Source organism: Giraffa tippelskirchi, chromosome 14 (assembly GCF_054371585.1).
Source record: "Giraffa tippelskirchi isolate mGirTip1 chromosome 14, T2T-mGirTip1v1.2.pri, whole genome shotgun sequence".
Taxonomy (NCBI): Eukaryota; Metazoa; Chordata; class Mammalia; order Artiodactyla; family Giraffidae; genus Giraffa; species Giraffa tippelskirchi.
Genome location: NC_137288.1, coordinates 62,006,518 through 62,033,200, shown reverse-complemented (window position 1 = coordinate 62,033,200; position 26,683 = coordinate 62,006,518). Strand labels below are relative to the sequence as shown.

General features: G+C 37.5%; 1 protein-coding gene and 1 long non-coding RNA gene across 8 annotated transcripts in view; one reads left to right on the top strand and one right to left on the bottom strand.

The window, feature by feature from the left end:
- Positions 1-26,683, bottom strand: part of SMAD4 (SMAD family member 4) — a 52,781-nt gene that overhangs the window by 19,772 nt on the left and 6,326 nt on the right. For all 7 annotated transcript variants that reach the window (XR_014074672.1, XR_014074673.1, XM_081562133.1 and 4 more), the window contains exons 2-7: positions 11,557-11,935; positions 10,517-10,691; positions 10,064-10,093; positions 4,898-5,110; positions 1,571-1,690; positions 1,360-1,476 (exon numbers count right to left, since the gene is read on the bottom strand). Coding sequence is in view for 5 of the 7 variants with exons in the window: in XM_081562133.1 (XP_081418259.1) it covers positions 1,360-1,476; positions 1,571-1,690; positions 4,898-5,110; positions 10,064-10,093; positions 10,517-10,691; positions 11,557-11,805 (904 nt within the window). In the remaining 2 variants the exon portion in view is untranslated. The remainder of the gene's footprint in view (positions 1-1,359; positions 1,477-1,570; positions 1,691-4,897; positions 5,111-10,063; positions 10,094-10,516; positions 10,692-11,556; positions 11,936-26,683) is intronic.
- On the top strand, positions 301-26,417 carry LOC145534507 (uncharacterized). The gene is made up of 3 exons (XR_014074674.1): positions 301-3,333; positions 5,486-5,614; positions 25,735-26,417. It is a non-coding gene; the product is annotated as an uncharacterized LOC145534507 (long non-coding RNA).

Below are 26,683 nucleotides of genomic sequence, written 5' to 3'. Positions count from 1 at the left end.
CTTTAAATATAACTATTATATCTTAGGAATTGTTTAGATCAAGTTTATACAATGTCTAAGAACTTAAAAACTTGGTTTATTTTAAAATTATAGTATACAAATACTCTTGAATCACTTTTTTTCTTGAATTGCTTTTATAGACATTTAATAGCCAACACTTTAATGCCATGTGACAACTATTAATTTATAATAACTATACCTGCAAATAGTTTAAATACATGCAAACTTCAATGCAAATTATAAGTAAATTATTCATGTAACATGTAATACAGTATAATTCATACTGTAAGATATAATTATAATCCAAACTGTTAGGTCCATTTTAAAATAGGTGTTTATGATTTATTAAGTTAAGAATATTTACAAACTGGCAATAACTGAGAGTTCATTATGTGTTAAGACAAATTGTGTCAAACAAATCACATGAATTAATACATTACTTCTTACAACGTCCCTTGAGACATATACTACTATTATTACCCTTAAGGCTTAGGGAGTTAAATAACTTGCCAATGGTCACACAGGTAGTTAAGCGTCCACACTCAGCACCCTTAACAACTATGCTGGCCAGGCAGCCAGTAGAAGTTACACTCTCTTAAAACAGGGAAACATAGTAACATAACTATAAAAAAGCAAGGTACGGTAACATATTCATAGTCTGATAGCCTCCTCCCCCCAAATTAACACATATACCAATTATATGACTGGAAAGAAAAATGTGACAAAATATTAGGAGTAGATATCTCTGGGTAGTAGAATTCTTGGTAATTTTTATTTTCTTATTTACTCCTCTGTGTTATTTTCCAAGTTTCCTTTGGTACTATTACTCCTATAATGGAGGAAAAGGGTTTAATATATATGAAAGATTTATACTCTTGATTTTATTAGGCCAAATGAACAATGTTCCTATTATGCCTGAAGCTGCAAGCTACAGTTGGTTATCAGTAGGGTACCCCTCCCAATCAAGCCTGCACAGAATAATGACAGATTCAACATCTGTGTGTCTACAGTATGCTGAACTCTACGGTGAGAGAAACCTTGAGATCGTGACTCTCAAGGAGTTTCAGTCCACTTAGGATGGATATACAGATACACATGGGATCTAAGAACATATACAAAACAAATGAATGGCAATCAATGTGGTGTTAATGAAACATCAGCAAGGAAGAAATAAAAGTGTTTTGTAAATATCAATCCTCTAGAACAAAGCTATGATAACTATGAAAAACTGAAAAGCACTAATTATTTAATGAAACTAAATTGTAAGATGAACAAAAGATGTAAAAACATTTTTTAAAAAACAGAAAGAAAACAAACTTCAAAAAAGAAAAGGCCCTTACAACAAAAACAAGAGCTTACAGTAATGTCCGGGATGGGGCGGCATAGGCGGGTGGTGCTGAAGATGGCCGTTTTGGTGGTGAGGCAAATTAGGTGTGTATGGTGCAGTCCTACTTCCAGTCCAGGTGGTAGTGCTGTCTAAAAATTAAGGCCCACATGGATTAATTTGCTTTTATAAAGTCTGCCTGTTTTTTCTCAACTACTTAAAAGATTTTAAAAAGTATGTACATACTATGATGATAAGTAGCTGGCTGACCAGTAAATCCATTCTGCTGCTGTCCTGGCTGAGGCCCTGAAGCTATCTGCAACAATCCTTCACTATGGCTGCCTGCCAGTATACTGGCGGGCTGACCTAGAGGAACAAGAAGACATTAATATGGTACATTTATAGATGCAATCCTATGGCTTTATACAGTAAATGAAGGATAATTACACCTGAAAGTCACAACTATAAAGATGAGCAAAGAGTGGAACTCACCCATGGCCTATCAAATAAAAAACCCTACAGTCATCTATACAGGCAACTCTTGAAGTTCAAAATTATTCTATCTTTAAGTAATATCTAGCTAATTTTAGTGGCCCATTCTTCACAAATATTCTCCAAATGCCAGCAAAACCTCAGTACAGGTCTAGCCTATCTTAATAACCTCTTCAGAAGTACATTAGCTCACCCACAGCCACTCCACCTAACTTTGCATCTTTCTGTTAGTACTCCACAAGTCCAGGCTCAAGGAAATGTTGAAAACTGGAAAGTTCATTATTATCAGCAATGGTACTAGTAATGGCAGAATGCTAAAGTTCAATAAAAAAGCAGAGCAGGCAAGTCTTTTAAATGGAATGTAATGGGTAAGGTGAGAAGGTTAAGGGGAAAAAAGGTAAGCTCCACTGTTCAGTTAGTGCAGCATCTGTGAGTTTTAATAAATAAACCAAAAAAAAAGTCTATTTTGAAACTTTCTCATGTACTTTTACAAATCAAGAATTGCCTCTAAGAACACTATCATATTCCTGGATTTACAGGAAATTAGTTGCCCTCTCTGTATGTAATATAACAGAACTATTCTATTCAAAATCATTCTATGAAATTGCTTACATTTTTAAGGCTTTATCTTTTGTGTGGAAAAAGCTAAATTTTTTCAAGCAAGTATTAAGTCAACTGTGCATCTCACTTGGAAAGCACTAAAATTCCATAATTATTATTTGTTACTGGCATTACCTCAATCTTTTCTCATCCATATGGGAGTATAATCGGATAGAATTTGCTCAAATATGCAATGAACAGCTCAAAGTATCATGAAAAAAGAATTTTTCTTCTTGCTACAAATCAGATTTCTGTAAGGCTGAGATTATAAAATTAAAAGCTAAAGAGACTATTTCAATACTCCCCAAACTATTTATTTTTAAAGATGATGTTGTTAGCAGCCTCCCTTCCTACTTATCCCCCTCAAATTTTTACAGGTTACCTTTAAAGGTTAATTACATATTTGTTCTTGTATTTAACAACTGTACATGTTACATGCTCTTAGCTATCTTACAAAAATTGTCACTATACAGGAGAAATTAAACTATTTTAATTTAGAAAGAATCCCTGAAGATATTCAGGTTCCAACTGAACATAACGCCCACTACAGTTATCTGTACTGAATACTTTCATTACACAATTCCAAGTACATAAAATGAAATTAAACAACTCATGAAGTCTTTCAATTCCTCTATTTTAGTCCAATTTTTTTTCCTTTTTTCTAATTTTATCAATATACTTTTTAAGATCTAAGGAAACATTATGCAACAAATTCTAAAACTTACAGTTAATTACTACTCATTGTGAAAATACATCCAAAAAAATACCAAGACAAAATTACCCATATTTCATTCATATCACTTTTTCTGATCTTGACTAGGACTTGGTCCCAGGGAACATTAATGGTTAAAATGAAGGTGCATGAGCAATCATCAACAAAGGCATGCCAACTTAATCTTCAGATAGTATCAACAGAGGTAAGTGGCACTAATCTATGCTCAAGTGCCTATAATGTACCTTCTTTTATTTTCCTTCCCTACCCACTCGTTTATCAACTATATTCCCAAACTGGTCAATACAGAGGTAACAGAAGCATCAAGTGATTAAAGGTTCAGGCTCTAAAATGTGTGTTTAACCTATATGGTCCAACCTATTTGGAATACGCTGTCTATATGAAGACTGTCATCTTGTGTAGGAAATACAAAGGATATTATTTGAAAAGGTAAAATACATTAAAGTGGGGGAAATTCAGTGCACTTTATCTGAAATTCAACTGTAGAAATAAATCCTCCATTTATTACAAAGATCAAATTTCTATATTGAATTTGATCTGATATTAAAGTAAACACAATAATGCTTCCTTTGATTATCAATATACAAAGTATCAGTCCAGATGCATCAACAATTCACTGCTGCTGTAGGCTGAGATACAATCTCCTTAGCATCAACGTACAAATAACACAGTAATACAAATACCAAGACCCTGTTCTGTGATTAATGAAAAAAAAAAAAAAGGAACACTGTGGGGTGGGGACAAATTGGGAGACTGGAACGAACATACACACACTACAATGTATAAAACAAGTAACTAATGAGATCCGACTATATAGCACAGGGAGCTCTACTTGGTGCTCTGTGGTGACTTAAACGGGAAGCAAATCCAACAAAGAGGAGATACACGTATACATATGGCTGATTCACTCTGCTATACAGCAGAAACTGACATAGCAGTGTAAAGCAACTGAAACCCAATTTTTTTTTTTAAAAAAAGACCTCTCCACTTGCCAAGCTGAAAACTGTCCAACATAAGGTCATTATTGCCTTGACCAGGCCAAGAAGAGCTGAACCTAACAGCCCTCTGCTTCTATGACAGGGCAGAGAAGGCAGTACCTCTAAATTGGGAAGAATCTTTTTAAAATAGACTTCTTGTTAGGGGAAAAAAAAGAGTTTAGACACATATAATTCAGTTTTATTTCAAAATTGACTAGAACACTTAACATCTATCTTGAGGGTCATGTTACAAACAAATTTGTCAAGATCTTTTTTCTAATAAGCTTGTACAACTGGAGACTGAGATGATGATTATAAAGTAATCTGCCGGATAAAGCAAAATAAAAACACTGATTAGAGGAAAGCTTCAATTCCATTAATACAGATTTCTATTAACATCTTGGTTCAAAACTGTTCTCTACTTAAACATTTCTCTAAAACTTATGTGAAAGCTCAACAGACTTCTTCTCCACGTAATGAAGTACACATTAGACCACTAATTTAAAGCATTACTTAAATTCCAACGGACTAAACATCAACATAAGACGGTTTATGTTCTGTTACATTAAGATAAATTTAAACTTTTTAAAATTACAAATAATTTTTTTCCAGGACATCTCAAAAACCTATTTGATACTTGTTAACCTACGAAAGATAACCACAGTACTTTCAATATTCACTTACTCGGAGGTTTCCTCCAAGTGACTACCTATAAATATTCAATGGTTAGGAAAATTCATCTTGCTGACTACATCTGACTCTACAACTCACTTGTGGAAGCCACAGGAATGTTGGGAAAATTGGTGGTGCTGGTAGCATTAGACTCAGATGAAGCTAAGAGAGCTGGGTTGCTGTATGTCTCCGTCGCTGCACGATTACTTGGTGGGTGCTGGATGGTCTGAATCGAATGCCCTTCAGTGGATAATGATGGCTGTCCCTCAAAGTCATGAACATATTCATCCTTCACCAACATGCTTGGTGGAGCTACACAGGAAAACAAACATATTTTAAAGTCTTATAAGCTTCTTTTCTAAAATCAACTAGGGCGTAACTCAGAATTTTTTCATACTAGTTTAAAAGCATTCTACTTTATCAGCGAAAGCTATTTATTTAGATAGTAGCATCAGATCAATCTGATTAACTCCTTGAAATCTGAAGGCGACTAAATTCCAACAACCTCCAGCTATGGTCCTGAAAAGGTATTTCTAAGCTTCCCGATTAATAATTCAAAGGTAATAATCACCTTAAATATATAACATAGGCAAAAATCAAGTGGCTGGAGAAAGTGTTTACCTCATTAAGAAGACCAAATTTGAGATCGAGTAATTAATTTTTTTCATCTTTTTGCTAATTTCACAGTGTAAAAATGAGTGGGATCTGTCAGCTATCCAATGCCAGGATCCAGCATTATTAAGTAATGTATTCTTTCAAAGTGAAGCATACTAAATGTCCCCTAAAAAATTAGAACGCGCAGAAAAATCTCAAATGGTAAGTCAAACTGAAATTTCCTTCTAGAAATCCAATCCAAATGATGTTTGATAAATATGTAGTGTGAAAAAACTCAATAAACAACATCTTTCTCCTATATGGTTACACCTTAATGTAACCCTGTAAACTGACCCTACTTGATACAACATCTTTTTCTTGAACAAACCAGGAATAGTTAGTTGGCTTTACTGTGAGGAAAAAAAGAAAACTGAAATTGCATTTATAGTATCAGTGGCTCTGCCCAGAACTTCCCAATTCTTTTTAGGTAACAGTTTTGGGGTTTGCTTTTTATCTTTAGCAAGCAACCCTTAACTGCACCTGAACTAACACTACCCTAGAATTGTACAATCTACCAAATTCTTAACTCTAGGTTCTGTTCCTAGAGCAGTCAACAGTCCACAAAAAGCCATTGTCTTTTCCATTAAGAATCAGCATGTAATGCTCCTTATCCTTCTCTATATCAATCTTTGAAAAAATCTATTACACATAAGTACTAATTCGTTACATGGCTATTTTTATTAAATTGAGAACATTTCAAAGAGGTAAGAATAATCTACTGTTCAGATTTCCACATATAATCTCTTAAAGGACTTTGTCATGCATCATAATGAAGACACTGATATTTTTAAGACCCATAAATTCCACTCCAAAGGGTTTCTCTTTAGAAAATTGTATGGAAACAAAAAGGAGCTTAACATATCATTGTATGTCAGTTAAAAAAAAAAAAAGAATGGATCTAACCATTCATCACTGCTGCTGCCGCTGCTAAGTCACTTCAGTCGTGTCCGACTCTGTGCGACCCCATAGACGGCAGGCCACCAGGCTCCCCCGTCCCTGGGATTCTCCAGGCAAGAACACTGGAGTGGGTTGCCATTTCCTTCTCCACGCATGAAAGTGAAAAGTGAAAGTGAAGTCGCTCAGTCGTGTCCGGCTCTTAGCGACCCCGTGGACTGCAGCCTACCAGGCTCCTCTGTCCATATGTTGGCCAAATTATAAAAATGCAAAGAAAAAAACATGTGGGTATGACTGTATTTATTCAATTTTTTTAAAATTACACTCCCTCAACAAAGTCCTATGATTTTCTCCATAAGATCCAAATATCTCTATTTAATTTTTGGAAATTTTAGGGCTTTTGTTGTTTATAGTGACTGGAATCTTTTTATCAAGATATTGGTATTGCTAGTACCTAAGGAGAAAGTTAATAATTTGAGGATACAGCTGGTTAACTTGATATTCATTGCTTCTGCTTTTCAACTGACATTTTGGCTTACTGTGTAATCATAGCACTTGAATTACGGGAATTCCCTGATGGTCCACTGGTTGGGACTAGGTGCTCTCACTGCCATGGCCCAGGTTCAATTCCTGGTTGGGGAACTAAGATCCTGCAAGCCGCACAGTGCAGCCAAAAAAAAATATCTGAAAATAATTGAATTCTGTTTTTAAAAAGTTATGTCTCATAACTTTTTCTTGCCTAACACATTGACTAAACCTTCCCAAGTGTAAGTTCGGAACTTCTACCAGTCTACATGTCTCTTTAATCAAATAATTTAAAACAAGTTTCTTAGGTAAAACTGGTATCAACGAGGAGAGATGTCTGTAATACATTTTTTCCAAGAGCAAAAAAGTTGGTTACAAAACACTACTGTACAGTATAATCATACTCATGTTTCAAAAAATCATATATTCTAAGCAAAAACGCAAGGTCCAGAACAGTGCACAATATGCTTTTTGTGTAAGAAAGGAGGGAAATAATACATGTATTTTTGCAGAGACCCTGGAAGGAAACACCAGAAACTAATAACAAAGTGATTACCTGAGGTAGGGGGGGATGGGGACAGGGGTGGGAGCACTTCTTTTCACTGTATACCTTTTTATAGTATTTTGATTTTATGGACCATGTATTGCCTATTCAAAAAAATAAAATTAAAAAAACATATAGTATATATTTTTAAAGTCCAGGAAACAGACACCAAACTACTATGTATTTCTCTTTATGGACTAGCATTCAACAAATTAATTCATTGAAAAAAACATTTATTGAGCACCTATGTTCCAGGTACTGTTCTAATACTTGGGATACATCAGTAAACAAAAGAAAGATCACTGCCTTCACAGGGCTTACAGTCTTTTATGATATTTAGGTATTTAAACAATAGTGAGCCCCTCCCAGCTGCCTTAATCTTGGGCAAGTTCCCTGACCTCTCCAGGAACCAGCTTCTCTGTATCTGATAAAATGTGGATAATGCCACCTACCATGTAGGAGTATTACGACAATGATGACACAATATTTGTAGATCATTTTGATACAGAATAAGTACCTAGCAAGTGTTAGCTATTATGATTTAACCATATTTTTAGAGCAGTCATACACGTATATAGATTGTAAAATGCGCTAAGAGGAGTAAAGAACTCACAGCGGACGAAAGAGCTGAAGACACTGAGCTCATCCTAGGTCTCTGCTCTTTAACACTACTAGCAAGCAGGGCACAGCTTGTCTGATGGTACTGCCACTGTCTTATTTACCTTTTCTGTCCTCCATTAGACAACATGCTTCCTTGAGTGGAAAGAACATACCTTATTTATCCTATCGTCCCTGGAACCTAACACAGTACCAGGCAATACATGCGCATTAAATATTTGTTTAAACCAATACACAAGTGGATGTGGTCATGGAAAGTTTCATAAAAGAGATGAGACAGGCTGGAAATAATTACCACCAAGATCCCAACTCAAAAGTGAAGGAATTACCCCATTTGCTTAACTTTTAGCTACCTGGCCTTATATACTTTGTCCAAATCTAAGAGGACCTTGTGAGAAACACCTGTTGTTTTCTGAGCAAAGAAGCCACTGAAGCCAGCCTTTTTTTTATAGACAGCCACCACTAGGGGGATCCATAAGGCTGAATACAGGGCTAGAGCAACTGAAAAGGGGCTATCAACGCACACAAGTCCACCAATGACAAGCACTCATAACACCAACAGTTTAGGACAGGAAGCAGTGTAATGAGTCTTCAGAATTAGATTGCATCACAACCACTCCCTAGGGGCATTCTAATACAGTTATCACCATTAACACCCACTGAGTTAAAAGCTTTCATTTTCCAAAAACGCAGATGGAGAACAGCGAATATATGAAGGGTGTTTACTTTCAAAAACAGGTGACATGGTATCAATGTCTGGGTGATGAATAAGCTGGGCTTAACCAATTAATCTTAAAGCTACCCTTTTAGACCACAACAGCTTCCATTATCAACCCACTGTTCTCAGAAACCAACTAACCCTTAACAAATACCAAAAGGCACTAGTCTTCCTTCATTATTACTGACATGGAAGAGAAGTGGAGAATAAAAACAAGTAGCCTTTCATGCTCTTCCCAAATTGTAAGGTCAGATGATACTTCTGACCCATTTCTAGGATACTGTAGCAAAAGTGCTGCTGAACCACTAATTCCCCTTCAGAACAACGGCACACCTTTGTAAGGTGATAGTATTGGTTTAGTTGCTCAGTCGTGTCTGACTCTTTGCAACCCCAGACTGTAGCCACCAGGCTCCTCTATCCATGGGATTTTCCAGGCAAGAATACTGGAGTGGTTTGCCATTTCCTCCTCCAGGGGATCTTCCTGACCCAGGGTTCAAACCCAGGTCTCCAGCATTCCAGGTAGATTCTTTACCATCTGAGCCACCAGGGAAGCCTTCTAAGGTGATAGTGACTTTTTATCCATTTCTGTTCAAAGTAATTAGTTCTTACAAAAATTTTAGCTCATTAACATGTTCCAAGAAACAGAGATAAAGTTTTAACAGATCTCTGTTCTCAAATACTACACAAAAAATAAAAAACACCCTCTTATTTCATTTTCCTATCTCAAAACTTTCTCCTTTTAAAAATAGGCTTAGAACATCTGTGATTGCCATACACTTTAAAGTAGCCTTGTTTTATTTACTCAAAATATAACAAGACTGAAAAAATTAATATAGCATACAGTTTTAAGTCATTCACAAAATTATCAATCATAAAAATAAGTTTGGCTAAAAATGAAGAAAGATGAGAATTTTGGTGTTTTTAAACTGTGTTACACATGATTCTAAATTATCAAACAGGTTATTTATACCTACTGAAACTGGTTCTGTGAGATTTACTTCTAAAATAGCCAGTTTTTGCCAATTCAAAAGTTACTCTTTCTTTGTATGTTTTATGTTCTCCATCACATTTTTTCAACTACTTGCAGTCATAAATAGCAGTTCAAATTCAAAGAGTCAACAGCCTACTAAATCCAGTTTTAAATGCTGATGCATGCCCCCCACCCCTGCAAAATGTACATGTTCAAAGCAGAAAGTACTTTTCTTGTAAATGTTACCAGCACCCACCCATACAGACTAGTTCTAGGTCAATAAAAAATAAAGGGGATGGAATAAAAGAAAAGAGAGAAAGTTAAAAGAAAGGGATTACCTACCATTACTCTGCAGTGTTAATCCTGAGAGATCTTAAATTTTTAAAGGGGAAAAAAAAAAACATTAATCATTATCATGAAAATAATTTCCACCATATTTAAAATTACAGAATGTAAATTTAAGCCAGGGATTCAAAATTTCCATGAATCATTTCAATTCAAGAATAGTAGTACAAATGCTATCTAACAATGCAAAAGTGCTTTCCATCTTATTTTTCAAGAACAGTGTTCTAAACGGGCAAAATACCAAGTATGTACACTTAGTTTTAGCAGTCAAAATATAAGCTTGCTCAGAATTCAAATTTAAATACTAATATTTCATTAAAAATGTCTGACTTTTAACATTAGCTGAAATCCTGGGCTACCTCCCAATTTACAATTTAACTTAGAAAAATTAAAACACTATTGATATCTTTTCCATTTATACTTCTAAGCATAAAAGTAAAGTCTACTTACCAATTCCAGGTGATACAACTCGTTCATAGTGATACGGATTCACACAGACACTATCACATTTTAAGTCAAATGCATACTGACAATATTTAACATGTTTTAGTTCATTTTTGTGAAGGTCAGGCCACCTCCAGAGACGGGCATAGATCACATGAGGAAATCCCTTCCGACCAGCCACCTAAGAAAAGTAAATGACCATTTAATAAGCATCAGTTATGCATCACACATTATATAGGCACTTGATACATTCTCATTTAATCCTTACAATACTACAAAGTCAGTATTATAATTCCTATTTCTTAAATGAGAAAACTAAAGCTCAAAATAACTTCATTGGACAAGGTCACAAAGTAGTAAACTTAAGTATGATTTCAAGGCTATGCTCAGGTTTTAAAAATACACACAAAAAGTATGCATTTAATGAAGAAATAATACTAAAATCTAGAAATTAAAAATTTTAAACCTAACAATAAGTTTTCTATATGTTTCTTTAAAAATATTAAACACATGAGATTATGTAATTCTACATGAAAAATCTGACCCCTGAAAATAAAAGGTAAAGACTTGTAAACTTAACTCCATAAGTTTTAAAAATATTGTTGAATTCCTCTGGATTGTTTTTCACATAAAAGTACCAGACATACAATATCAGATTTCTAAATTATAAAAAAAAACAAAACTGAGTTGTACATATAATACCAAAAAAGAAAAAAAGGTTACAAGGATGAATATCAAAGTGCTAAAGATGTAGGTTTTCTTCTGATTTTTATTTTCCAAATTTTCAATACTGAACTTTTTAGTCAAAACATTTTAAAAAGCTTTTAAGCTATACCTCTATTGTAAAGAAGATACATCCTTCCATATGTTTCCATATAGTGTATCAGTACAGGATCCTGTATTGATAATATCTGTACTACAGGATGTACTACAGTATCTAAAGAGACGGAGCAAGCATGAAATTTCCATAGTAACTTAAGAGGAAACAAGAATTTGTAAAAACCTGCCACTACAGAGTACAGAAGAAACTCTGGAACAAGACTAACCTGAAGCCTTCCATCCAATGTTCTCTGTATGGTAACACATTTGCTAGGGTGAGCTCCATTTGTAGTTATAGCTGTTATTAAAGAATCCAATTCATCTTTTTTCTCCTTCAGCTTTTTTACCAAACTTTCAATTGCTCTTTTGGCAAATGTTTCACTCTCTCCACCTTGTCTATGGCACATCAAACTATGTACAATGCTCAGACAGGCATCATTACTTGTTGGTGTATTCGTAATAGACATATTGTCCATTTGTTAAAGTTATTTCTTTCAAATCAAATGTGTCTCCAATTTCCGGAGCAATTTTGATCTTTCGGAGGCAGCGAAAAACAACAGTTAACGTTGCAAGAAAAATTGTTAGACATGTAGTATTCAGGATAATCTAAAAAAAAAAAAAAAGACACAGATATCAGAACACATTTCACAAAGCAGATTCAATTACTTTGGAAAAGATGGAATTGCTTCAGTTAAGTCACAGACTCAATGCACATAATTAAATGTGGTGCTTAGAGTTTTAAATGACTTAATTAAAATGTTGCCGTTTTTTCACATTCCCAAAATATTAAAGTTAGGCCTTCTCATTATTATAGAGGCATGTTCAATCAAGTCTTGTTGACTGTACTAGTCACCCTAAAGTAAAATCTTAACAGAACTTTTAAAATGGATTACTTCTGAAGAGCAGCACTTTAAAATATTCTTGATTAACTAGCTAAACCTAAAAGTCTACCACTAATACACATGAAAAATTCTCCATCACCTGATACCAAATGCTGTTTATCCATCAGCAACAGCCATCTTTGTTATAAGAGACCACCACCAACAATAAAAAGATGGAATAATTTTTAAATGGGCAAAGGATTCTAATACTCATTTCTCCAAAGAAGAATGGCCAATAAGCACATGAAAGATACTCAATATCATTAATTACTGAATTGCAAATCAAAACTACAAAGAGATACCACTTAACATTCACCAAGTTGGATAAATAAGAATAGACAAAAAGCATTCATGAGAAAATGGAACTCGCATACACTGCCCGTGGGATTGCAAAACGGTAGCCACCTTGGAAAAGGACTCTGACAATTCCTCAAAATGTTAAACACAGAGTTACCATATAATCCAGCCATCACACCCTTAGCAATTCCATCCAAAATTACCAAAAACCTATGTCCTCACAAAAATATGAACATAAATGTTCATAGCAGTATCATTCCTAATAGCCAAAACAACTCAAATGCCCATCAACTAATGAATGTATAAATATATACAATGTAATATTATCTAGTCATAAAAAAGAATGAAGTACTGGTACATGCTTCAACATGGATGAACCTGGAAAACATGCTAAGTGAAAGTCACAGAAGGCCACATGCTGTATAATCCCATTTATATGAAACATCCAGAACAGGCAAAGCACCAAAAAAAAAGTGGATTAGTGGTTGCCAAAGGTTTAGGGGGGGAGGGTGAGGAGTGATTGCTAATAGGTATGGAGTTTCCTTTGCGTCAGTCACTCAGCCCTGTCTGACTCTTTTTGACTCCATAAACTATACAGCGTGTTAGGCTCCTCTGTCCATGGAACTCTCCAGCAAGAATACTGGAGTGAGTTACCATGTCCTTCTCCAGGAGATCTTCCCAGCCCAGGGAGTAAACCTACATCTCCAGTGTCTCCTACACTGCAGGCAGATTCTTTACCATTGAGCCACCAGTCCTTTAGGGGTAATGAAAATGTTCTAAAATTGATACTTGTGATGGCTGCATAACTCTGTCACTATAGTGAAAGCCATCAAATCATACACCTTAAAAGGGAGACTTTTATAGCATGTGAATTAACACATCATTAAAGTTATTATTAAAAAAAAGACAGAAACCACTGAATTCCTAAGATTTTACCCATAAAAGCAACAAAGTAAATTCCTTTCAAAAGAAATTAAAATATAGGAAATTAATATTCATTAAAAATCCATTCAACATCTGTAACACAAACTAACTTATCTAACGTCAAAATCTTACATGGAATAAAAAAGGCCATCAGCCTAAGAACAAATGTGATGAAGCAGGAGCGGAGGCTGTTCTCCTCATGCCGGGTTGTTCTGCACGCGTTTGATGTGTTGCTGTGTCCCATGCTTATTTTACTTTTCTTTGGCTATTTACTTGAATTTTAAAACCCCACTCTACACTACCAAATTAATAAAACTAACTCATCAGTCTGCCAAAATCGATTCCTCTTCTGACAACCTTTACTTGCACAGCTTGCTGATGTGCTGTCGTGGCCGACTCTGCGACCCCCTGGACTGTAGCCTGCCAGGTTCCTCTGTCCATGCAATTTTCCAGGCAAGAATACGGGAGTGGGTTGCCACTTCCTTCTCCATGTTCAGCTTGAACATCACTCAATTACCCAGCTCTGGAAAGCCTGGTAAATCACCTCTGACCTACCTCTGTCTCTGATCTCCCCTAAAGTTTTAAAGTTTAGTCGCTCAGTCGTGTCGCTGATCTCCCCTACATTCTCTCATAAAGTTACACGATTCTTTACCTTGGTCATTTCTATCAGTTCCTATTCTATCAGACACTGATGTAGTTCTGGGCTTCCTTTAAATTTATATTACTTGATATTTAACACGTGCTCCCTTCTATTGTTATCTATTTTATACAAACACCTGCCCCAGGCAGACAGAAACACATTTTTCGTGTATCTTTGAATACTGAGCCACTTGGCCACATTCAATAAATACACGCTGAAGATGTACTTTTCAGATAACCAGAGATTACCTGCCTGGCAGGTTCTGGAGTTAAGAGATATGGATTAGAATCCCAAGTCTCACACTAAATAGTGGGACAAATTAAGTTACTTAAACTCTCTCTCTGAACCTGGATTAAAAGGAGAATATACAGAGCTCAAAGTGGAAAAATCTATATAAATGTGTCTAGCACATAATGCTGAGTAAAAAGCAGAACTTTCTGAATACCAAAATGTTTAATTGTTTTAAAGAGATTTTCCTACAACACATTATGCATTTTTCTGCATTTTCTCTTATTAAAATTTGTCCAAGAAAATTCAGTAGGGCAGGAACAGCAGTAAACCACCCATCCAGGACTCACAACACAAAGGCATACAGGAGTCAGGCAAATTATATAAATGAATAAAATGTGGCAGGTATAAAGAAAAGTACTAAGGCAAGCAACTGCATGTCCATCTAAGGTGAGCAGCGGATACTCCCAGCAGAAGTAGCATCTGAGTTGCCACATGTTCAAAGCCCATTTGTATGTCAAAAATAAGTACTGGCAACTTACTTGCAGGGAAAGGGGAGGAAGGAATGAGAAAGAGAAACTACTGTGAATGCCAAACCAAACACACCTTCAACTCAAATCCGTCCCAAGAGAATCATCAGTTTGAAAACTCAGAAAGCCAACCTCATAACAGTTTTAATTTCTAGACTGAAAGCTCTCAGGGACAGGGAGTAATACTTGTCTTACTAATCATTATACGCCCATAGGACATATAAGTGCTTCTTCTTATTAAATGAATGCAGTTCTGCGTATGTTTTAAGATTCATGTCCAGGCTATTTCTTTTGCCTAACAGTCCCATATCCAGTCCCATTTTACCTACTTAGTAAATTCCTAGCCACCTTTCAAAGTGCAGTGTAAATGTCTCAATGCCTCCAAGACTTTCCCCTAACACACTGTCTCCTCTCACCGCAATCCTGAAGGAAAACTAGTTCCCTGGTATGTTTACTGTGTGTCGTATTACATTACTTGACACCACTCTCAAAACCACACCCCCATTACAACTCAACACACTGTATTGTAGTTATTTGATTATGTATTTGCTTTACAGCCTGGTGCCAAAGTTTAGAAAACGGCAATACTTTCTCATCTTAGAAATTCCCAGTACAATGCCCTGTTCTTTTCATATACTAGGCAAATGCTTACAAGTTGACTATAGCTTTTTTATTCAGTATCATTACCTTGCAACAAATTTGGGAGAATGCAAACACACATGTCGCTGAATTCATTCTGATATGTCCAAAAGACTTGTTCCAGCTTATAATGTAATTAAGGATGTATTAAATTCAGATTACCATCATATCTACTACTGTGGGCAAGAATCCCTTAGAAGAAATGGAATAGCCCTCACAGTCAACAGAAGTCCAAAATGCAGTACTTGAGTGTGATCTCAAAAACGACAGAATGATCTTGATTCATTTCCAAGGCAAACCATTCAACATCACAGTAATCCAAGTCTATGCCTCAATCACTTATGCCAAAGAATCTGAAGTCAAAAGGTTCTATGAAAACCTACAAGACCTTCCAGAACTAACACCAAAAACAGATGTCCTTTTCATCACTGGAATGCAAAAGTAGGAAGACAAGAGACACCTGGAGTAACAAGCAAGTTCGGCCTTGGAGTACAGAATGAAGCAGGGCAAAGGATAACAGAGCTTTGCCAAGAGAACGCACTGGTCATAGCAAACACCCTCTTTCAACAACACAAGAGAAGACTCTACACATGGACATCACCAGATGGTCAATACCGAAATCAGACTGATTATATTTTTGCAGCCAAAGATGGAAAAGCTCTACACAGTCAGAAAAAAACAAGACCTGGAGCTGACTATGGCTCAGATCATGAGCTCCTTACAGCAAAATTCAGACTTAAACTGAAGAAAGTAGAGAAAACCACCAGGCCATTTAGGTATGACCTAAATCAAATCCCTTATGATTACACTGGAGGTTGACCAACAGATTCAAGGGATTAGATCTGGTAGACAGAGTGCCTGAAGAACTATGGATGGAGGTTTGTAACACTGTACAGGAGGCGGTGACCAAAACCATCCCAGAGAAAAAGAAATGAAAGAAGGCAAAGTGGTTGTCTGAGAGGCCTTACAAATAGTTGAGAAAAGAAGAGAGGTGAAAGGTAAAGGACATAGGGAAAGATATACCCAACTGATTGCAGAGTTTCAAAGAATAGCAAGGAAAGATCAGAAAGTCTTAAGTGAACAATGCAAAGAAATAGAGGGAAACAATAGAATGGGAAAGACAAGAGATCTCAAGAAAATTGGAGATACCAAGGGAACATTTCATGCAAAGATGGGCACAATAAAGGACAGAAACAGCAAAGACCTAACAGAAGCAGAAGAGATTAAGAAGAGGTAGCAAGAATACACAGAAAAACTGTACAAAAAAGATCTTAATGACCTAGATAACCACGATGGTGTGGTCAATCACCTAGAATCAGACATTCTGGAGTGTGAAGTCAAGTGGGCCCTAGGAAGCATTACTACAAATAAAGCTGGTGCAGGTGAAGAAATTGCAGCTGAACTATTTCAAATCCTAAAAGATGCTGCTGTTAAAATGCTGCACTCAACATGACAGCAAATTTGGAAAACTCAGTCTTGGCCACAGGACTGGAAAAGGTCCGTGTTCATTCCAATCCCAAAGAACATTCTATCATACAGTTGCACTCATTTCACATGCTAGGAAGGTAATGCTCCAAATCCTTTAAGCTAGGCTTCAGAAGTACATGAACCAAGAACTTACAGATGCACAAGCTGGATTTAGAAAAGACAGAGGAACCAGAGATCAAATTGCTAACATCTGTCGGATCATAGAAAGAGCAAGGGAATTCCAGAAAAACATCTACTTCTGCTACACTGACTATGCTAAGTCTTTGACTATGTAGATCACAACAAACTGTGGAAAAATTCTTAAAGAGGTGAGAATATCTCACCACTTTACCTGTCTCCAGAGAAATCTGAATGCAGGTCAAGAGGCAACAATTAGAACTGGACATGGAACAACACACTGGTTCAAAATTGGGAAAGGAGTACATCAAGGCTGTACAATGTCACCCTGCTTATTTCACTTATATGCAGAGTACATCATGCAAAATGCCAGGCTGGATGAAGTACAAGCTGGAATCAAGATTTCGAGAGAAATATCAACAACCTCAGATATGCAGATGATACCACTCTAATGGTAGGAAGGGAAGGGGAACTAAAGAGTCCCTTGATGAGAGTCAAAGAGGAGAGTAAAAAAGCTGGCTTAAAATTCAGCACTCAACAAACTAAGATCATAGCATCTGGTCCCATCACTTCATAGCAAATAGACGGGGAAAAGTGGAAACACTGACAGATTTTATTTTCTCAGGCTCCAAAATCACTGTGGATGGTGACTGCAGCCATGAAATTAAAAGATGCTTGTTTCCGGGTGGGGGGGGGGAGCTATGATAAACCTAGACAGCGTATTAAAAAGCAGAGACATTACTTTGCCAACAAAGATCTGTACAGTCAAAGCTATGTTTTTTCCAGTAGTCATGTACAGATGTGACAGCTGGACCATAAAGAAGGCTGAGTGCCAAGAATTGATGTTTTTGAACTGTGGTGTTGGAGAAGACATTTGAGAGTCTCTTGGACTGCAAGGGGATCAAACCAGTCCATCCTAAAGGAGATCAGCCCTGAGTATCACTGGAAGGACAGATGCTAAAGCTTGAAGCACTAATAATCTGGCCACCTGATGGGAAGAGCCGACTCAATGGAAAAGACCCTGATGCTGAGAAGATTGAGGGCAGGAGGAGAAGAAACAACAGAGGATGAGAGGTTGGATGGCATCACTGACTCAATGGACATGAATTTGAGCAAACTCAGGGATATACTGAACAACAAGGATGTGAACAACCTGGCATGATGCAGTCAATGGGGCAGAAGAATCAGATACACTGAAAAACAACAACAAAGTACCTGAGTGTAACTATTTCATCACAATATCACTATCAGATGTAACCAATTCTAAAATTTAAGCTATTCTTGGCCCTAACAGTATCTCAGAAAACGTTTTAATTGCACATTTCTCTGAAAACTAGTAGAAATACTCCTATGACCACAAGTATCTGAAACATAATTTAAAAGCTCCTTGTTTAAAAAATAATACCAGCAGGGGTATACAGGTGTTTTCCTAAATTAAACAGTTCTAGATTATAATTTTTTAAAGAGTGGTATGGAATGACAGTAGACAAGAGCATTTAAGTGGTATAAACAAATGCATAGAGTTTAATCAAAGTTCTAGTAGCATGACTGTGTAAGTCAACATCTCTCTCAATCCTCTAGTGATAAAATGGAAACAGTAGCTGCCTTCCCAAGTTTACAGACCGGCTATAGTAATCAAATGCAACAGTGTATATATCAAAGCAATCTGGGGACCATTAATTGGCCAATTCAACAAACAATGTATTTCCTCTGAGCAAAGCACTTACAGATACAAAAGCAAGTAACAGGCAGTCAGAAAATGGTTCTCTACTGAGCACATCCCATTTTTGTAACAATTTATATCACCTCATTAGCTATCCTGAAACAAAGCTCTAACCTACTTACAATTTTTAAAATAAACAATACCCTAATTTCAAATCCTGAAAGATGATGCTGTGAAAGGGCTGCATTCAATATGCCAGCAAATATGCCAGCTGTGGCCACAGGACTGGAAAAGGTCAGTTTTCACTCCAATACCTAAGAAGGGTAATGCCAAAGAATGCTCAAACTACCGCACAGTTGCACTCATCTCATATGCTAGTAAAGTAATGCTTAAAATTCTCCAAGCCAGGCTTCAGCAATACGTGAACCATGAACTTCCAGATGTTCAAGCTGGTTTTACAAAAGGCAGAGGAACCAGAGATCAAATTGCCAATATCCGCTGGATCATCGAAAAAGCAAGAGTTCCAGAAAAACATCTATTTCTGCTTTATTGACTAAGCCAAAGCCTTTGACTGTGTGGATCACAGTAAACTGTGGAAAATTCTGAAAGAGATGGGAATACCAGACCACCTGACCTGCCTCTTGAAAAACCTCTATGCACGTCAGGAAGCAACAGTTAGAACTGGACATGGAACAACAGACTGGTTCCAAATAGGAAAAGGAGTACATCAAGGCTCTATATTGTCACCCTGCTTCCTTAACTTCTATGCAGAGTACATAATGAGAAACGCTGGGCTGGAAGAAGCACAAGCTGGAATCAAGACTGACAGGAGAAATATCAATAACCTCAGATGTGCAGATGACACCACCTTTATGGCAGAAAGCGAAGAACTAAAGAGTCTCTTGATGAACGTGAGAGAGGAGAGTGAAAAAGTTGGCTTAAAGCTCAACGTTCAGAAAACTAAGATCATGGCATCCGGGCCCATCACTTCATGGCAAATAGATGGGAATACAGTGGCAACAGTGGCAGACTTTATTTTTCTGGGCTTCAAAATTACAGCAGATGGTGATTGCAGCCATGAAATTAAAAGACGCTTACTCCTTGGAAGGAAAGTTATGACCAACCCAGACAGCATATTAAAAAGCAGAGACATTACTTTGCCAACAAAGGTCCGTCTAGTCAAGGCTATGGTTTTTCCAGTGGTCATGTATGGATGTGAGAGCTGGACTATAAAGAAAGCTGAGCACCGAAGAATTGATGCGTTTGAACTGTGGTGGTGGAGAAGACTCTTGAGAGTCCCTTGGACTGCAAGGAGATTCAACCAGTCTGTCCTAAAGGAGATCAGTCCTGGGTGTTCATTGGAAGGACTGATGTTGAAGCTGAAACTCCAATACTTTGGCCACCTGATGTGAAGAGCTGACTCATCTGAAAAGACCCTGATGCTGGGAAAGATTGAGGGCAGGAGGAGAAGGGGACGACAGAGGATGAGATGGTTAAATGGCATCACCGACTCAATGGACATGGGCTTGGGTGGACTCCGGGAGGTGGTGATGGACAGGGAGGCCTGGCGTGCTGAGGTTCATGGGGTCGCAAAGAGTCGGACATCACTGAGCGACTGAACTGAACTGAATATGTGGGGGGGGGGGAGATTAATATGTAATGCAGTATATATTTCAATAAAAATGCTCAAGCATATCAACAGAATTAGAAAGTATAATAAAGAGGTCAGATGCTAGAACGTATATGGTAGATCACCATAAATACGACAGCTGTGAATTTAGACCTTCCAAGACAGGTATGTTGTTTTGAAACAATGGCACTGTAGTCGGTGACATGGATTTTCCAAAATGTTAACTGCTGATAAAGTTCCAAACAAAACAACTTCAGTTAAGAAACTGAATTAACAGGCTTGACATGTATACACTACTTTATATAAAATAGATAACTAATAAGAACTGACTGTTCAGCACAGGGAACTCTATTCAATACTCTGTAATAATCTATATGGGAAAAGAATCTAAAAGAGTGGATATATGTATAACTGATTCACTTTGCTCTATAGCATAAACACGACATTGTAAATCAACTATATTCCAATAAAAAGTAAACAGAGAAACTTAATTCCCCAAAATTGAATATATATTAAGATGGAGCTAGGGCCTACGCTAATTGTGTTCTCCTTCTACATGAATATTCTGGGCATTTGAAAGCACTGTGGAAAGCAAAAGATTCTTTACAGTCTCGCCCATGCAGGATGTCATGCTCATTCCCCATGCAGCCAAGTTCCTCCCACTAACTTCCACAACATCTCTTAAAGAACAGTTGTTGTTGTTCAGTCCTTCAGTCGTGTCCAATTCTTTGTGACCCCATGGGCTGCAGCACACCAGGCTTCCCTGTCCTTCACTATCTCCCGGAGTTTGTTCAAACTCATGCCCATTCATTCCGTGATGCCATCCAACCATGTCATCCTCTGTCGCCCCCTTCTCCTCCTGCCCTCAATCTTTCTCAGCATCAGGGTCTTTTAAAATGAGTTGGCTCTTTGCATTAGGTGGCCAAAGTGTTGGAGTTTGAGTACTTACTCCACTGAGAACCACTGACCTAGACAATCCAAACATATCATTACTCTAAGTAACAGATGCCTAAAAGAGGCAGGAATTAAAGTGATCTGGAAATAGGAAAGCATGGAAAATGCACATGTAAGCTAAGTCTTAGCATGATGTATCAGTCAGGTGAGGCTAGTCTATGTCATGGTGACAACCAACTCCCCAAAATCAGCAGCTTAAAATAAAGCTTTGTTTTCTGCACAAACTAAACAGCAATCACAGATAAATGCCCAGAATAGCAACGTTCATCAGTGTTCGTTGTCATCTCTCACGGATTAGGCTAAGAAAGCTCCATTTCTACATATGTCCTAAATTGACAGGGGGAAAGATCAGTTCAGTTCAGTCGCTCAGTTGTGTCCGACTCTCTGCGACCCCATGGACTGCAGCACGCCAGGCCTCCCTGTCCATCACCAACTTCCAGAGTTTACTCAAACTCATCTCCATTGAGTCGGTGATGCCATCTAACCATCTTATCCTCTGTCATCCCCTCCTCTCGCCTTCATCTTTCCCAGCATCAGGGTCTTTTCAAATGAGTCGGTTCTTCACATCAGGTGGCCAAAGTACTGGAGTTTCAGCTTCAGCATCAGTCCTTCCAATGAACATTCAGGACTGATTTCCTTCAGGATGGACTGGCTGGATCTCCTTGCAGTCCAAGGGACTCTCAAGAGTCTTCTCCAACACCACAGTTCAAAAGCATCAATTCTTCAGCACTCAGCTTTCTTTGCAGTCCAACTCTCACGTCCATACATGACTACTAGAAAAACCATAGCTTTGACTAGACAGACCTTTATTGGCAAAGTAATGTCTCTGCTTTTTAATATGCTGTCTAGGTTGGTCCTAATTTTTCTTCCAAGGAGCAAGCGTCTTTTTATTTCATGGCTGCAGTCACCATCTGCAGTGATTTTGGAGCCCAGAAAAATAAAGTCTGCCACTGTTTCCACTGTTTGCCCATCTATTTGCCATGAAGTGATGGGACCAAATGCCATGATCTTAGTTTTCTGAATGTTGAGCTTTAAGCCAACTTTTTCACTCTCCTCTTTCACGTTCATCAAGAGGCTCTTTAGTTCTTCTTCGCTTTCTGCCATAAGGGTGGTGTCATCTGCATATCTGAGGGTATTGATATTTCTCCCGTCAATCTTGATTCCAGCTTGTGCTTCATCCAGTCCAGTGTTTCTCATGATGTACTCTTCATATAAGTTAAATAAACAGGGGGAAAAATAGGATAACTCATACTCTGGCTTTTAAAGGCTGACTATCGCTTCTTCTCACACTTGATGGGCAAAGTCATATGGCTGTGCCAGTGGTTCTCAACCAGAGCAACTCTGTCCTTCCAGGGACATTTGGAAATGTCTAGAGACATTTTTGATTGCTACAACTGGAATGGGGGAGAGGGGAGGAAGTGGCAGAGGTGGAGGGCAGAGTACTACTGAGTATCTAGTGGGTCAAGACCAGGGCTACTGCTTAACATCGTGCAATGCACAGTACAGCGCCCCATAAAAAAAATTTACCAAGCCCAAAATGTCAACAGTGCCGAAGCTAACAAACCCAGGACCAAGGCTAATTTCAAGGTCGGGGAGGGAGACAGAAGTACAATATTACCAGGTGCCAGAAGAGCCATGAGAATATTGATGAAATAGTACTACCACATGTGAATAATAATTTGCTAGGCTGAAGGAAAATCATAGGAAAAAGCAGAGGGACAGGAGTGTAGATGTTTCTCCTTGAGCAAGTTTATGGTAGGAAGGGTAGGGGGAGGAGAAACAGCACTGGATCTGCATTAGAAAGAAAACCTTAGTGACAGCACGGAGACAGCTTTGCAAAGAGGAAAAGAACCAGTTAGGAGACAGCGATTAGAAGAATGAGTGGGCCCAGACTAGGGGCATGGGCAATGGAAATCAACAGGATGCTTCTAGGCAAAACAGATGAGAATTTTTTAGTCAACTGCATACAAGGAGTGAAAAGAATAAACAGTCAAAAGATGGCCCATTTTCTAGATAGGTTTACTGAAAGATGAAGAAAGAATAAAAAATTTAAAAGTGGTTAAGTAACAAATTCAGCTTTAAATATGCTTTATTAACATTAAAGATGTTAAGCCATGTCAAAGTCTCTAACACAGAGTCATCAGATGAAGTCACTGTAATAGAACAATCCCACTGCAATGGGAAGCAGGAAGTCAGCAAATGGTATAGAGGTTTGTTCTTACATCTACCTATTTTGTGTTTTGTCCCTAGCCTTGCTATTAAACATAAGGTGCCACATGAAGTTGACCATAGATCTAAAAGCAACTCCATGAAGTATAAAGCCACAATAATTAAAATACTCAGTAAAATTAAACAGGCTGAGTGCTGCCTGGAGAGGCTCTCATGGAGATTCATGAACTTTAATTAATGAATGCTGCCATTTTTTAATTTCTCAGATGTCTGTTTACTTTTGGATGATTACATTTGTAAAACAAACACAGAGGCATATTTTTTAGAAGTTAGTTAAGGATCAAGTATGGGAATATTTGAGAAACTGCTTAAGTTTAACAAGGAAAAAAAACAGCCTGGCCTGGTAAAGTATCATTAGAAAGAATTCCAAGCATAGGCGTACACCAGGGGTGGGGTGGGAGAGGGCACAAGCTTAATTCAATTACCTGAAGACACAAGTTACCCGAAGCACAAGTTACAGCCTAGACTGAGCCTCATCAAAATGAGGGCAGCTGGAAGAAAACCTCCAAGAGTGCAAGGAATTATATGCACAATATTAATTGGCTCAGAAGGTAAAGAATCTGCCTGCAATGCAGGAGACCCAGGTTCAATCCCTGCATCAGGAAGATCCCCTGGAAAAGGGCATGGCAACCCACTCTAGCATTCTTGTCTGGAAAATCCCATGGACAGAAGAACCTGGCGGGCTACAGTCCATGAGTCACAAAGAGTAGGACACAACTAAGTGACTAACACTTTTCAATGATTATAAAGATTTAAGATAAAAATAATACAAAGAAACAAAAAGAACATTTTTTGTGATAACTTTTAAGGTGAACTACAAGGGACAAATTTAAAAATATTTGTTGTTCACCCTCTGGGCTTAGATTTAAATGTCATACTGGTATACCAATTTCATAAATAATTTATTAATAAATAATTTTATTGTAAAATTATTTTTTTCTGAATGAATATATTAAAGGTTGCTAAAAGAAGAATCAACAAAGTCCTCTAGTTGACATGTTTTTTGTCTGCCAGCATATATTTTCCTTTCTGTAACAGTACTCTGATTTCCCAAGGAGAATCTACCCAGGCAGGTGGGATAATCCCACTTCTGCCTAACCAGAGTCACCTCCATGGCATATCAGCTGTTTCAAAACTGGGAGAGGACCCAAGTCAGGCTAACGACACAGCTCTAGGACTTCTGTTGGAACTACAGACAGAAAAAAAAAAAAAAGGCCTTTCTTTGCTGGACCTGAACTTGAAGCTGGGAGCAGTCAGTCTGGAGTCTGCCTGCTCAGTCACTCAGTCGTGTCTGACTCTTTGCAACCACATGACTGTAGCCCACCAGGCTCCTCTGTCCTTGGGATTCTCCCGGCAAGAATACTGGAGCGGGTTTCCATTTCCTCCTCCAGGGGATCTTCTCGATCCAGGGATCAAACCCACGTTTCTTATGTCTCCTGCATTGGCTGGTGGATCCTTACCACTAGCACCACCTGAGACTTAAACTAACAGGAAGAGAAGCACAGCCAGAAGACAGAATCCTGATGATACTGGCTCCTTGTGACCCCAGACCCAGCACTCTGAGCCCAGCTCTGATTCCACACCAAATCAATGCATTCCCTTTTCACTTGACTGCAACATATTTCCCAAATTAACTGAACAAAAATTGACTTAATTGAGGACCTATTGTATAGCACAGAGAACTATACTCAATATTTTATGATAATTTATAAGGGAAAAAAGCCTGAAAAAAACATATATATATCTGAATCACTGCACTGTACACTTGAAACTAACACGACATTGTAAATCAACTCTATGCTTCAATTTTCTTTAGAACTGAGTTAACAACATTCTCAGAGATAAGAGTAATATAATACAAAACACATATATCAACAATAATAACCAATAATTTTGTCAGTAACACAGATAACGAGTACTTTAAAACAGCAGTTGCCAAACTGGTCTCCAGTCCACTTACTTACATGCTTAATTATTGAGAATTCCAAACAACCTTTGTTTACATGAGTTACATCTATTAATATTTACCATATCAAAAGTTAAAAATGTTTACTCTATCCAATTAACTTAATAAATCCATTACATATTAATATAAATTTTATGAAAAATAAGTATTTTCTAAAACAAAAAAGTCAACATTCTGAATGACAAGATTTTTGTTTTTGCATATTTCTTTAATGTCTAGCTTAAAGAGAGGACAGCTGGATTCTCCTAAGCGCTGCTGCATTCAATCTACTGTGATGGTTAATGTTTATGAAGAAAATGAGCCTCACACAGACAAGTAATTGGAAAAGACAGGAATATTTTAATGGCCCTTTTATATAATGATGGCTGTTCATCTTTTATTCAACGCAAAATGCAACAGATGGCAATTCCTAAAAGTTTGTTGCAATGTGGAATCTGAAACTGTATCAATGAACTTCTTGGCTCTGTTACATAAAAATCCATTGGTCCATATTACACTTTGAATGGCTCTCCTACCCGCACATGATTTGTAACATCATCCATTGGTCATCTAGAAAAATACTGGTTCAATGAGTTATACAGACCTTCCCAGGGTTGACACATTTCTTATAGAATACATTTTTAAAAAATCACATTCCTAAATATCATCACCAATCTCATCAGAAAACTCTTTTAAGTACTGGGAAGCTAGCAAGCCCATGGTGGCAGGTACACATTTTCCAGAAATCTAACTTTCACTTGAAAAGACTAGATTCTTATCACTGGTAGCAACCAGTTATTACCCTTGAATGGCAGGCTCACTTCATTCACTTTCAACGGAAACGCCTGCCAAATATCCAAGTCTAAGTAATGACAGTTTACTATTCTTTTAAGTAAAAATAAAAGTAGTGTTCCATTTAAAAAGCGGCGAGTGCTTTTCCTAGAGATGAACTTTGTACGTCGATGTGCAGAAGAACTTTATGCACACCTCAATTTTTTAAATATTTATTTATTTATTGTTGTTGTTTAGTGGCTAAGTTATGTCCGATTGTTTGCGTCCCCATGGACTGTAGCCCCACCAGGCTCCTCTGTCCGTGGGATTTCTCAGACAAGAATACTGGAGTGGGTTGCCATTTCCTTCTCCTGGGATCTTCCCCACCCAAGGATCAAACTCTATCGTCTCCTGCACT